Source organism: Coregonus clupeaformis, chromosome 34 (assembly GCF_020615455.1).
Source record: "Coregonus clupeaformis isolate EN_2021a chromosome 34, ASM2061545v1, whole genome shotgun sequence".
NCBI classification, from domain to species: domain Eukaryota; kingdom Metazoa; phylum Chordata; class Actinopteri; order Salmoniformes; family Salmonidae; genus Coregonus; species Coregonus clupeaformis.
This window is the reverse complement of record NC_059225.1, coordinates 422,857-436,392: the sequence shown is the minus strand read 5'-3', so window position 1 is coordinate 436,392 and position 13,536 is coordinate 422,857. Positions and strand designations below refer to the sequence as shown.

General features: G+C 44.0%; 1 protein-coding gene across 1 annotated transcript in view; it reads left to right on the top strand.

Moving 5' to 3' along the window:
• The window catches only part of LOC121549908 (dihydropyrimidine dehydrogenase [NADP(+)]-like), a 212,733-nt gene that overhangs the window by 178,838 nt on the left and 20,359 nt on the right, over positions 1–13,536 (top strand). The window contains exons 19-20 of the mRNA XM_041861880.2: positions 6,353–6,495; positions 13,146–13,325. Coding sequence (XP_041717814.2) covers positions 6,353–6,495; positions 13,146–13,325 — 323 coding nt within the window. The remainder of the gene's footprint in view (positions 1–6,352; positions 6,496–13,145; positions 13,326–13,536) is intronic.

The following is a 13,536-nucleotide window of genomic DNA, read 5'->3' as shown; positions in this document are numbered from 1 at the left end:
ATCCTCCTGCTTGATTCCTACACATCTGTCTGTCTGTCTGTTGGTCTGTTTCTGGAATTATTCATCAAAAGTAGCAGGTGTTACGTGAGCCGCATGTGTAAGCAGCTATCGTCCAGTATCACTGTAGAGAGCGAGAGAGAGAGAGAGAGAGAGAGAGAGAGAGAGAGAGAGAGAGAGAGAGAGAGAGAGAGAGAGAGAGAGAGAGAGAGAGAGAGAGAGAGAGAGAGAGAGAGAGAGAGAGAGAGAGAGAGAGAGAGAGAGAGAGAGAGAGAGAGAGAGAGAGAGAGAGAGAGAGAGAGAGAGAGAGAGAGAGAGAGAGAGAGAGAGAGAGAGAGAGAGAGAGAGAGAGACTCAGCTTGCTGCAGTAACTGTGTATCTCAGACAGATTCCTTCTAGTCTGTAAAGCATTGGACACAGTCAAAGCAGAGCTAGCTCTCCCTAGTGGAAAACATGCATGTGGCTATGGCTGTATTTGAGCTGATGCACAAGGCTGTGTTGGACAGGTGTGTGTGTGTGGCTAACATACCCTGATGTTGGACAGACAGACTGGTTGTCAGAAGCCCAATGATGAGGAGGACGACCCAGAGAAAGATGTGTTGTTCAGAGACAACAGGGCCTGTCGCTCCACTGGAGAGAGATGGGGAGGAGAGGAGGAGGAGAGGAGGGCTATGACAACAGGAGCTGTGCGTTGTGAAGGACAAGCAATAAGGTGTGAAACAATAGGAAGAATGTTCAGGATGCAGGTCTTTTGTCAGAGTGGAAGAGCAGTGAGAGACCAGGCTTTAAGTCTTGGCAAAACACACGCACGGAAGGACGCACAAACACACACACTCACACACACGTACACATACACCAGGGTATCAGAGATAGCTGGACCTGTGGAGTGAGTAGTGTGAGTGTTGAATCCTCCAGCCCCTTTCTGCTCATCCATTACTAATACAATGAAAGGCTTCACTAACCCCACAGACAAAGACCAGGCGTCTCCTCTGGAAAGTGATTTGCGCTAGCGATTAAATTCCTGAGGCATATGTTGTTGTGAGTGTCACCCAACATAATACTCACAGAAGTGTGCGGTGCTGCACTCCCTCCCTGACTCACTCCCCCTGGGCTAAGTTGACTTTGATTTGCCTGAGTAGATTAGGTGGCTTTAGGTGGCGTCAGATTGCATTTTGATGGGATACTGTGTTGAATGGTGTTCAGGGAGATGAAGATGTCGCTTCGCCAAGGTGAGATGGTCTGAGAGCGGAGGAGAGAGGGGGGAAGGAGAGATGGAGAGAGGGGGGGGGAGGGAGAGAGATGGAGGGATATAGAAAGAGAGAGGAATGGACAGAGAGAGAGATGGATGGGTAGAGAGCAGGTTAGAGAGAGAGAGAGAGAGAGAGAGAGAGAGAGAGAGAGAGAGAGAGAGAGACTAAGAGAAAGAGGAGAGGACAAGCTGACTGGATTAGCCTGAAAAGCATGTCATATTGCCTCTGACAACAGTCTCTTTCACAACAGTCTCTTTGACTTGGCTGAGGCCAAGCTGACACTCTCCAGCCACCATGTCTATAGCGTCGTCCCAAATAGCACCATCTCAGCTAACAATTCTAGAGAGAGAGAACGTTTTTGTAATGTTACCCATAATGTTCCCCTAATGTTTGAGTGTCCAGTTTTCTATGTTAGAAAAAACCTTCGGAGAACCTTTTTGGTGTTCAAGTTAGGAGAACATTCCCTTAATGTCAAACATAACTTATATAGAACGTGGTTAGAATATACAACAATAATGTTCTAGGTGCGTTTTATGGGACGTTGCAAGAACTTTCCTGTGACCAGTTTTCTGAGGGTTAGGAGAATATTAAAGTAATGTCCCACCAAACATACACAAGGAAATGGTTGCCATGTTCTCAGAATATAAGAAATGAATGTTCTAGACATGTTTCATGAGAACATTGCGAGAACCTTCCTGTGACCAGTTTTCTGAAGGTTAGGAGAATATTCCATCAATGTCCCACCAAACATACACAGGAAATGGTTGCCATGTTCTCAGAATATAAGATATGAATATTCTATACACGTTTCATGGGACATAGGGACAGGGTTGTCAGCCTGTGCATTTTTCACTGGCTGTTCGCTGGTCGCAAAGACAATGATGAATAGGCAATTTAAACTTCTTCAAATAATTTGAAATGTTTGTCATTTAGTGACTTACAATTAGTGCATTCACCTTAAGATAGCTAGGTGGGACAACCACATATCACAGGCAAGTGTTGGTTCTGGAAACGGGGGGGGGTCGAGTCGAGGTTGAGAAGGGGGATTATTTAAGATACTCTTTGAAGAGGTAGGGTTTCAGGTGGCAGGACAGAGAAGAGCTTGGAGTGGGCTGAGCGGGAGCTAAGAGACCAGACGTGGTTTGAGCATAGCCTGAAGGTAGGGAGACCTGTCTTGAAGCCTCTGATTAGGGTCAAGTAGATCTTTCTGAGAGAGATGACGAGAGCACGCTCAAGTGTTTTGGAAAGAAAGGATAAAAGGGATACAGGTCTATAGTTTCTGACGTCAGATGAGTCGAGTGTTGGTTTCTTAAGGAGGGGAGCGACTCTGCCCATTTTGAAGTTAGAGGGGACACAGCCAGTGGTCAGGGATGAGTTGATGAGGGAAGTGAAGAATGGGAGAAGGTCGGGGTCGAGCGGGCAGGTTGTCGGGCGGCCAGACCTCACTAGTCACAGGATTTCATCTGGAGAGAGAGGGGAGAAAGAGGTCAAGGCATAGGGTAGTTCTGTGTGACTGGGACCAGTGGACTCAATAGGCTGAGTGAATGAGGAGCGGATGTCATAAACATTATTTTTTAAAGTGGTTGACAAAGTCATCCTCAGAGAGGGAGGGGGAGGGGTGGAGGATTAAGGAGGGAGGAGAAGGTGGGAAATTGTTTCTTAGGGTTAGAGGCAGAAGCTTGAAATTTAGAGTGATATTAAGTGGCTTTAGCAGGGGATACAGAGGAAGAGAATGTAGAGAGGAGGGAGTGAAAGGATAATAGGTCCTCCGGAAGTTTAGTTTTCCTCCATTTTCGCTCAGCTGCCCGCAGCCCTGTTCTGTAAACTATCAATGACTATCAACTATCACTCAGCCACGGAGCAGGAGGGGAGGGCCGAGCTGGCCGGGAGCAAAGGGGACAGTGTGAGTCATAGGATGTGAAAAGGGAGGAGAGTAGGGTCGAAGAGGCAGAATCAGGAGACAGGAAGGAGAAGGATTTAGCATAAGGGAGAGATGATAGGATAGAAGAGGAGAGAGTAGTGGGAGAGAGAGAGCAAAAATTGTGACTGCGCATGACCATCTGGGTAGGGGCTGAGTGGCTAGGGTTGGAGGAGAGGGAGACAGAAAAGGAAACAAAGTAGTGATCAGAGACCTGTAGGGGGGTTCCAGTGAGATTAGTAGGGGAACAGCCTCTAGTAAAGATGAGGTCAAGCGTATTGCCTGCCTTGTGAGTTGGAGGGGATTGGGAAAGGGTGAGGTCAAAAGAGGCAAGGAGGGGAAAGAGAGAGTTGGAAAGAAATTAATCGAAGGCAGACGTCGGGAGGTTGAAGTTGCCAAGTACGAAGAGTGGTGAGCCATCGTCAGGAATTGAGCTAATCAAGGTGTCAAGCTCATTGAGGAACTCTCCAAGGGCACCTGGTGGGCGATAGATGACAACAATGTTAAGCTTGAGTGGACAAGTGACAGTGACAGCATGGAATTCAACCATTATTGGGTTAAAACACACATATACATTTGTGCACAACAACCACAGTTCATAAGGCGCAAATAGCTATACTGATCAAAAATATAAACGCAACATGTAAAGTGATGGTCCCATGTTTCATGAGCTGAAATAAAATATCCCCTAATCTTTCCATACGCACAAAAAGCTTATTTCTCTCACATTTTGTGCACACATTTGTTTACGTAAAATGTGCAGTTTTGTCACACAACACAATGCCACAGATGTCTCAAGTTTTGAGGGAGAGTGCGATTGGCATGCTGACTGCAGGAATGTCCACCAGAGCTGTTGCCATAAGCAGCCTCCAACGTCGTTTTAGAGAATTTGGCAGTACGTCCAACCGGCCTCACAACCGCAGACCACGTGAAACCACGCCAGCTCAGGACCTCCACGTCCGGCTTCTTCACCATCGGGATTGTCTGAGACCAGCCACCTGGACAGCTGATGAAACTGAGGAGTATTTCTGTATGTAATAAAGCCCTTTTGTGGGGAAAACCTCATTCTGATTGGCTGGGCCTGCCTCCCCAGTGGGTGGGGTGGGCCCTCCGTGTGGGCCCTCCCTGCCCTCCCACCACCCTCCTGGCCCTCCCACCCTCCAAGGGGCTGCACCCCTGCCCAGTCATGTAAAATCCATAGATTAGGGCCTAATTAATTTATTTCAATTGACTGATTTCATTAAATGAACTGTAACTCAGTAAAATCGTTGAAATTGTTGCATGTTGCATTTATATTTTTAGTCAGTATAAATGACAGGAAAGGGAAAGGGGATGCCTAAGAGAGCAGCAGTGTGATTCACATCAAGGCGCTATGTAGATATCTATGATAAGGGATATCCGTATCGCCCGTAGGCTACGCCACTGCTGTCGTCCTTACCTCCAATCGTTTATTGAAGTTGGATAATCTTTGGATTCCAACAGCAATGGCACCATTGGAAGACAGCTTGGACTGTAGCTTAAAAAGCCTATTCCTGCTCTTTTCCCGCGATCCATCAAACAACTTTGGTGTGTCATCATAGTGGTCTCTGACTTGTGGTCAGACTCGCTCAGGTGGAACAAACGTTCGCCTTTTTTCAATGCTGATTTGAATGTCATTGAGAAAGCAGAAAGGTGACACATTATTTTTTTGCAAACATCCTATCTGAATTTAAAAGTAGAAGTAGTCCCGTGTAGCTCAGTTGGTAGAGCATGGCGCTTGCAACGCCAGGGTTGTGGGTTCAATTCCCACGGGGGACCAGTATGAAAAATGTATGCACTCACTAACTGTAAGTCGCTCTGGATAAGAGCGTCTGCTAAATGACAAAAATGTAAATGTAAAATGTAAGTAATCATCTATTTTTCTAAAGTATTTGTAATCTGATGACAATTTTTCTGCTTTCAATGTAACGGATTCCAGTTACAGTAATTTTTTAAAATCAGTTACATCTAACGGATTACAAGTAATCCTTTACTCCCCAACCCTGTATAGGGAATAGTGTGCAATTTGGGACATGGCCTATAGCAGCAATGCATTAGAGATTCACAGGAACAGCCTTCCAAATCGAATATACGCCAAACATGAACTGATTTGGCTGTTCCAATTGATTTTCCATGTGTTGGTTTGGTGAAAGCATGGGGTCGGTATTGAAGGGTTAGGGGGGGTGGTGGGTTAGCTATGGTTTGTTGTGGAAAGGAGCAGGAGGAGGGTACTACAACAGGACAGTAGTATTTGGTGGATGTTACCAGAGGAGACTTTGAGCTGATGGAAAAACAGAGGTCTCAGAAACCATAAATACAGTCTCAGAAACATATAGGAACATGCAAGCTGTGTTAACATGCATGACTTGAGATATGAAGTTCTCTCTTGAACTTCTGCTATCTACAGACGCCTGCACATGTTAAAGGTAATCAGTCAGCCACACATGGAAGACAACAACACAACCCTATCCATGAATTACCCCTATAGTGTCATTAAGAAGTCTGACTAGAAGAAAAAACAAGATGTGTTCCTCTTCTTCTCCCAGCCTGTCAAAGCCCTAGAAAGCTCCGGTTTTCATGCACCTCCTAATGTTACACCCCTTATTTATTTACCTGTCTCTCCCACCTCCTGAATGAATTAAAGCCTCCAGTCCAATCCCACTGACAGATGGAGCAGTTTATCACATTAGATTTAACCTCATTTAGCAGGCAGGCTTTTCTCCCATTGATCAGAGACAGACATTGTCTACACTTATTTAGATCCGGGGGGCAGAGAGACAGAGAGGGCGATAGAGAGTGAGAGATGGAGAGAGAGAGGGGGGGTGACATACAGAGTGAGAGACATACAGGGAGCGAGAGATTGCGATGGCGCCCTGTAGTACTCTTAACAGTCTGTATTAATGTAAGACCTTGGGAAGAATAATGAAATGACAAGATATTCACACATATTTCAACAGATGGTTGGTGCAATACAGGCTTTTCTGATTCCCTATCCTCACTCTTATTTTCCCTCTTGTTTGTAGTTGGGTCTTCTTATCACCTACAGTGAACTAATCTCATGCCGATACAACTGGACCCATCCCTAGCTAGCCCATACACGTCCTCAGGTCTACATGTATGGAAATTGTGATTTCTGCCACTGTTTCTGTATTTCTGTTTCTGTCTACAGGAAACGCCATCCGGCCCATCGCCCTGCGTGCTGTATCCGCCATCGCCAGAACCCTGCCTGGCTTTCCCATCCTGGCCACTGGGGGCATCGACTCAGCAGAGTCTGGTCTGCAGTTCCTCCATGCTGGAGCTTCTGTCCTGCAGGTAACAGCACTGCAACCATCTCTCTCTCTCCCTCTCTCACGCTCTCTCTCTCTCTCTCTCTACCACTCTCTCTCTCTCGCTCTCTCTCTACCTCCCATTCTCTCTCTCCACTTCTCCCTCACCGCTGTCTGTATATCTCTCCTCTCTAACTCTGCAGGTAACAGCACTGCAACCATCTCTCTCTCTCTCTCTCTCTCTCTACCCTCTCTCTCTACCCCTCTCTCTCTCTCTACCCCTCTCTCTCTCTCTCTCTCTCTCTACCCCTCTCTCTCTCTCTCTCTCTCTCTCTCTCTCTCTCTCTCTCTCTCTCTTTCTCTTTCTCTATATCTCTCTCTCTCTCCTTCTATCGCTCTCTCTCTCCAGCTCTCTCCTTGTTGAGGGCTTCTATCCAGCAGATACAATGATAGTACTGCAACCATCTGGTCTCCTCTATCTCACCATATACCATTTATACTAGGGGAGGCAGGTAGCCTAGCGGTTAGACCGTTGGGCCAGTAACCGAAAGGTCGCTGGTTGGAATACCTGAGCTGACAAGGTGAAAAATCTTTCGATGTGCCCTTGATCAAAGCACTTAACCCTAATTTGCTCCAGGTGTGCTGTACTACTATGACTGACCCTGTAAAACAAAACATTTCACTGAATCTATCTGGTGTATGTGACAATAAAACATATTTATTTTAATTTTTACTAGTAAACAGATTCAGACATGACAAACTGTACTGTTAAGTATATTTTACCTCAAGCTGGGCCACTGGCTGTGAAAATCATTGGTTGCGTTCAATATTCCATCTGCTGTGTGTATTTACATAGCACAATGTTACACTTACACTGGCTTGGTTTGTGTTGTCGTGGTAACTGTTATATCGGTCTGTGTGATCATGTTATGAAGCCTCAAACATACTGGTAGGCAGGCACAGCAGTGTGTCACTATGGCAGTATACAGACCAATGCCAAGAATTCCTTACTTCAACTTTATTACTTGAATATTCCCTCAACTTTTGATATTTAAATTGAAAGAGGGTTTTTTACTTCACTGTTCATTTAACTTCCCTCAGTGGTTCGTGCCTAGGGAGTAATCTGCAACAGAATCAGCATGCAAATTGAATCACAATTTGTGAATAAATGCATCCACTTTTTATGTTTATTTCTTTATAGATGATTTCATATTTTGGTAATACCACCCCTCCACCTGCGCAGTCATATCTTAACACAGGGGATCTGAGGAGTCTCAGTGCATGCAACTAGAGATTCCTCCCACTGAATTAATGGGAAAAGTTAATTACAGAATAAAAAAGTAACGCTCTCGATCAAATCAGAATGCCATCTATTTGGGGAGGTGTGTTCTCTCTTTTGAAAAGCCTTCATTTGTATTCCATTGAGCACGACTCAATCATAATTTGAAATTTCATTCATTTGTATGTTTTTTTACCTTGATTAAAGAGAATACAAGTTTGTCATTGTAAATATACAATTTAATGGATGAATTATACGTTAGCTTCAGTTAAGTTTGGGGAACTTTCTGTGGTTAAAAGATGCTTGGGTTTTTTCATGTGATGGGGATAGCACAAAGGTGTTTGTAATTTTGCTTTAAATGGAATCATACACATACAGCCATCTTTTATTCCAAAAGCAATTCCGAATGACGTCTTTCCCATGGCCTGAACACATTCATCAAAAAGACTGCATGGATCTGTATTTCTCTGTTTTTCTCAGACATACAACAGTAAGATGGTGCCTGTGCAATACATGCACACACAGTAGCAAATTAATATGAATCGCCAAGGAAATTAGCAGTGAAAAGGCATTGAATGCAGAATGGGTCTAAAACAATATGTTGTAATCCTGGTTTTTACAATCAGCACATCTTGTCATTCTGACACTGAAGACTGAAGAACGATGGTGGGTGTTGAATGTGAGAATCACTGCTATGGGCTTTGTGGATTGTACTGTAGTACAGGAAGAGAGACATACTGTGTTGTCTGAAATAGACGTGATTGGTTCTGCGATGCATCAGACACATTCTTCTCAGAACAAACAATGTGATGAAGTCCATTCAGGAACTACCCATCTCTCATAGACCCGTCATTGCTTCTTGGCCTTGAAGATTTTATAAAGAAGTTGTTGCAAAGGGAAGCCTTGAAAGTATGCTTGTCATTTACAATACATGATGAGAGCACATCATTTGATTGATTTTCAGGTAGATGATGTATAATAATGTTCCTTAAGAAAACCTTAACTGAAAAGCCATGTCAGTGAAAACCCAGTGAATCTACTTTCAAAAAAAGTTTTCTAAACCATTATTTGACAGACGTTAAAGCTTCGAGAAGGAAAAGGCCAAAAATGCTGTATAGCTAAAATATATCGTTGTAAATTCACATACTGTAGTCAGGGGTTGATGCGATCCACTTGTAAATCGATACTTCTTAGTTAATTCATTACCAAAAACATTCATTTGCAATGACCCTGGAGGGGTTCTCTCTCTCCTTCTCTCCCCTTCTCTCTTTCCTCATGGCTCTCCTTCGCCATGTGCCTATCAACTACTACATGTGTGCAATATTAGTTTTTTTACTGCACCATTACGATGTGAATAAGATACATATGATACATAACATACATCTTATAATCGCTTTCTTGTATTCAATGCAATAATTGATAAATGTTATAAAGTAACAATGTGCTATCCCAGTTTTGTCTTTGTTTATTTTTCATCATTTTGATTGAATTGTAAAGTTGCTGCATCTTTATGGCGATTTAGCCGGTGATGGAGATTCAGCCAGTGATTTTATCGACATGTCTTTAGAAGGAGATGGAGCTATATTTCAATGATGACCAACCAGTTCGATCTTAATGACCCAAGGTGACCATTCCCCTTGTCCTTGGTGCATGTCAACAGTTCTAAACTGCCATGAAAGACCCATTGTCAAGTAGCTAACATGACTTGTTGTGTGAGCCCTGTAAACATCAGGAATTTGTAATAGTACCTTTTGAAAACATCCAAACGTCGCCAGCATGAGCAAAATGAATAGCAGTCCATTCAACATGCGAACTATTCAACTTTTCAGAGGAAAGGTTACCTGTCTGTCCACCTCACTACAACCCCTAACTGAACTCTACTGGAAATTGCTCATATTCATTGACTTGTAAAAATGTATTTACTTCCCCCCCAGACTTGGTTTCTCTTTTACCTGAAGATCAAGACTAAATATCAGTGGTTAGTAGCTAAGTATCAGACATAGGAGCTGAAATCAAAAGCACTGAGGTTGGTTCATCCATAGTCATTGTAGCATTTGAAAGCTGAATGAATCGATCTTTCTTTTGGCGAAGACGCTGTTCTACTAAATGCCAGGATTCTATCATTGGGAATAAAAGAGCTGACAGAGTCAGAGAGAAAGAGAGGGACAAAAAGAGAAAGAGGGAGAGGTCGAGAGGGAGAGGGAGAGCAGGGAGAGGGAGAGCAGGGAATCTAAAAGCATTTCAGATCTCAGAAGGAGTTGAAATCAATGCACAGCCCCAGTTTTCAGAGCAGATAAAAAGGACCTGCTGTCTCAATTGCCTGAAAACTACTTAGAAATTCTCACTTTGATTTATTTCAGCAGTCAGCTACATTAACGTTAAATGCAGCACGTGAGGACATCACATACTTTGATGTTCTGAGCCAAATCAAAAGCACTAATGGACATTCTCCTACACACACACACACACACAAACACACATACACACACTGTAAGGCCCAGATTCAGCTGTGGGACTCCTCTGAAGATATAATAATTTATTTCATAAAGCAAACTCACTCTCAATTTACTTATTATAGAACATATTCTGTCATAAAAGAATGTGCAGTGTGTGTATGCTTGTGTGTTTGGTGTCCGCTTGCTAATGCATACATTCATGTATTTTCCGACCATATTCAACCAATAAGCCTTTACAGGTGGACTGATAAGAGAATACTTGCTACAGTACATGACAGTACAGTAAACTGCTGTACCTAGCCGTTTAATACAAATTGATTCATATTTACTCTCTAATGGCTCTCATAAAGAAGACTGTCCTCAGATATCTGCTGACGGCTCTCTCCTCCGTTGGTGGACGGACAGTATTTCACATGTTTTTCTCAAGAGAGACCTGCTCTCTTTCCCTCTGATGTAAATGAAGGTGGTGGTGGAGTGCACAACAACACGTTTTCAGCCCCATGTTTTCGTTTTCCTTCACCATCACTCTGCTCCAACAACAAGCATTGGTATATTTTTCACTTCTTTTTGATCAGAGATATACAGTGCATTCGGAAAGTATTCAGACACCTTCCCTTTTTCCACATTATGTTACGTTACAGCCTTATTCTAAAATTGATTACATTATTTTTTTCCCTCATCAATCTACACACATTACCCCACATTACCCCATAACACAGGTTTTTAGAAATGTTTGCAACTTGATTACACATTTTTAACTGAAATACCTTATTTACATAAGTATTCAGACCCTTTGCTATGAAACTCGAAATTGAGCTGCATCCTGTTTACATTGATCGTCCTTGAGATGTTTCTACAACTTGATTGGAGTCCACCTGTGATCAATTCAACTGATTGGACATGATTTGGAAAGGCACACACCTGTCTATATAAGGTCCCACAGTTGACAGTGCATGTCAGAGCAAAGGTCGAAGGAATTGTCCGTATAGCTCCGAGACAGGATTGTGTCAAGGCACAGATCTGGGGAAGGGTACGGAAAAATGTCTGCAGCATTGAAGGTCCCCAAGAACACAGTGTCCTCCATCATTCTTAAATGGAAGAAGTTTGGAACCACCAAGACTCTTCCTAGAGCTGGCCGCCCGGCCAAACTGAGCAATCAGGGGAGAAGGGCCTTGGTCAGGGAGGTGACCAAGAACCCGATGGTCACAGAGTTCCTCTGTGGAGATGGGAGAACCTTCCAGAAGGAAAACCATCTCTGCAGCACTCCATCAATCAGGCCAGACGGAAGCCACTCCTCAGTAAAAGGCACATGACAGCCCACTTGGAGTTTCCCAAAAGGCACCTGAAGTACTCTCAGACCATGAGAAACAAGATTCTTTGGTCAGATTAAACCAAAATTGAACTCTTTGGCCTGAATGCCAAGCGTCACGTCTGGAGGAAACCTGGCACCATCCCTACGGTGAAGCATGGTGCTGGCAGCATCATGCGTGGGGATGTTTTTCAGCAGCAGGGACTGGGAGACTAGTCAAGGGTTGTGAATATTTTCTAAATGTTGTGTCTTTACCTCCTAGAATGGGTAGTGTATAGTCCTAATAACTGACATAGTTTCCCTGTGAATCACTGAAATGTAATGCATGTTCACAGTTGTTTCTCCCCCCCTACTATTTGTTGTAACGATGTAGACATCCTTATCAGAAATGTATTCTGTTGGAGCAGGGCATATAGGGGCAGGCAACAAGCAGCTTTTTTTCTTTTAACAAGCAGCGCTATGCAAATCAGAATCCTAATGAAAGCATATCTCCGAGCCAAAGCTTGAGAGAATAAATGCCTTAATTTTCACAACATGGGGCCAGTCGCTGGTGAATTAACTTTTTGAAATACACAAATGACACAGCAGCACAGATTCACGTTCATTCCCCCTCTAGAAATAATTTGTTATGACTATCTCAGAGCAATGTAAAACAACATTGACAAAACCTCGCCCCCCTAACCTAACCCAAGTATCTCAAGTAGGAGTGCTGATCTAGGATCAGTTTTGTCTTTTCGATCATGATGTTTAAGAGTACATGGACAAGAAGGACCTGATCCTTAATCAGCACCAATACTCTGAGATGCTTTGTGAAAACAGGCCCCGACCTCAGTCTGGTCTGTTTGATGTGGTGTTCCCCTAGGTTCAGTACTCGGCGCGTTACCATTCAGTCTCTTGTTAATCCTGGAGTTGTTCTCAGTCAGATCAATGCAGGGCGATGTCAGCTCAGCTCAGCTCATAGATGGTGGTGTCTGATAAGCACGTCGTCTTATCTCTCCGGCTGCTCTAAGACTCACCATGGCACCGTGGCTTCTGTCAAAATGAAGTGGTGGAGACAGACAGACGCACAAAGACAAGGTTTCCCAGTGTGTGATGCAGATCAGATAGTCTCTCTCTTTGCTGAAGGAAGGAGAGAGAGGATAAACCATGTGAATGGGGCTCACCCAGGAGTTTTACTACACGCCTGCCTTTCACCACTCTGCTCTAACTGACTGCTGCCGTGATAAGCCTTATTCCATCTGACTAACCTTTAATTAAATGAATAGATTCCATTGTAAATGAGTGGAGACTGTAAGCAGTGTGTAGGTAGTGTGGTATCTGAGACCTAGAAAACGCTGGCTTGGACCCAAACCCTTTGGTTTTTGCTCTAGCACTACACAGCTGATTAAAATAGCCAACTCATCATCAAGCTTGAATTATTTGAATCAGCCGTGTAGTGCTAGGGCCCCAGGACTGAGTTTGGGAAACCCTGTACTAGAGTATGGCCGAATTACATACTCATTCTCCATTAGCACCACTAAAAATATTTGTGGGTGTGCGTCAGCTCATGCTTTTCACTGGACCAAGTTAGTGTAATAATATCATTTGTGTGTGTGTGTTTCTGTGCATGCTTTCATGTGTGCGTGCGTGTATGTGCGATTTTCCGCCACTAGGTGTGCAGCGCAGTGCAGAACCAGGACTTCACTCTGATTGAAGACTACTGCCTGGGCCTAAAGACCCTGCTCTACCTGAAGAGCATCGAGGAGCTACAGGACTGGGATGGCCAATCACCTCCCACGTTACGCCACCAGAAGGGCAAACCTGTCCCGCGACTGGAGGAACTGGTGGGCAAGGTGAGTGATTGACAGCTGATCCAACCATTAGCGTAGCTCAATCTACCTGTACGCACTCAGCCATTAGCATTGCACTGTGACTGCACTTCCCCCTCGCTACTCCTACACCCCTCCATTTACTTGGTCCTATTAACAGCTTGGCCCTCTTGGTCTTGGTCCCTTGACCCGTCCATTATAAACCAGACATCATCATTTCAACAGCAGACGACAT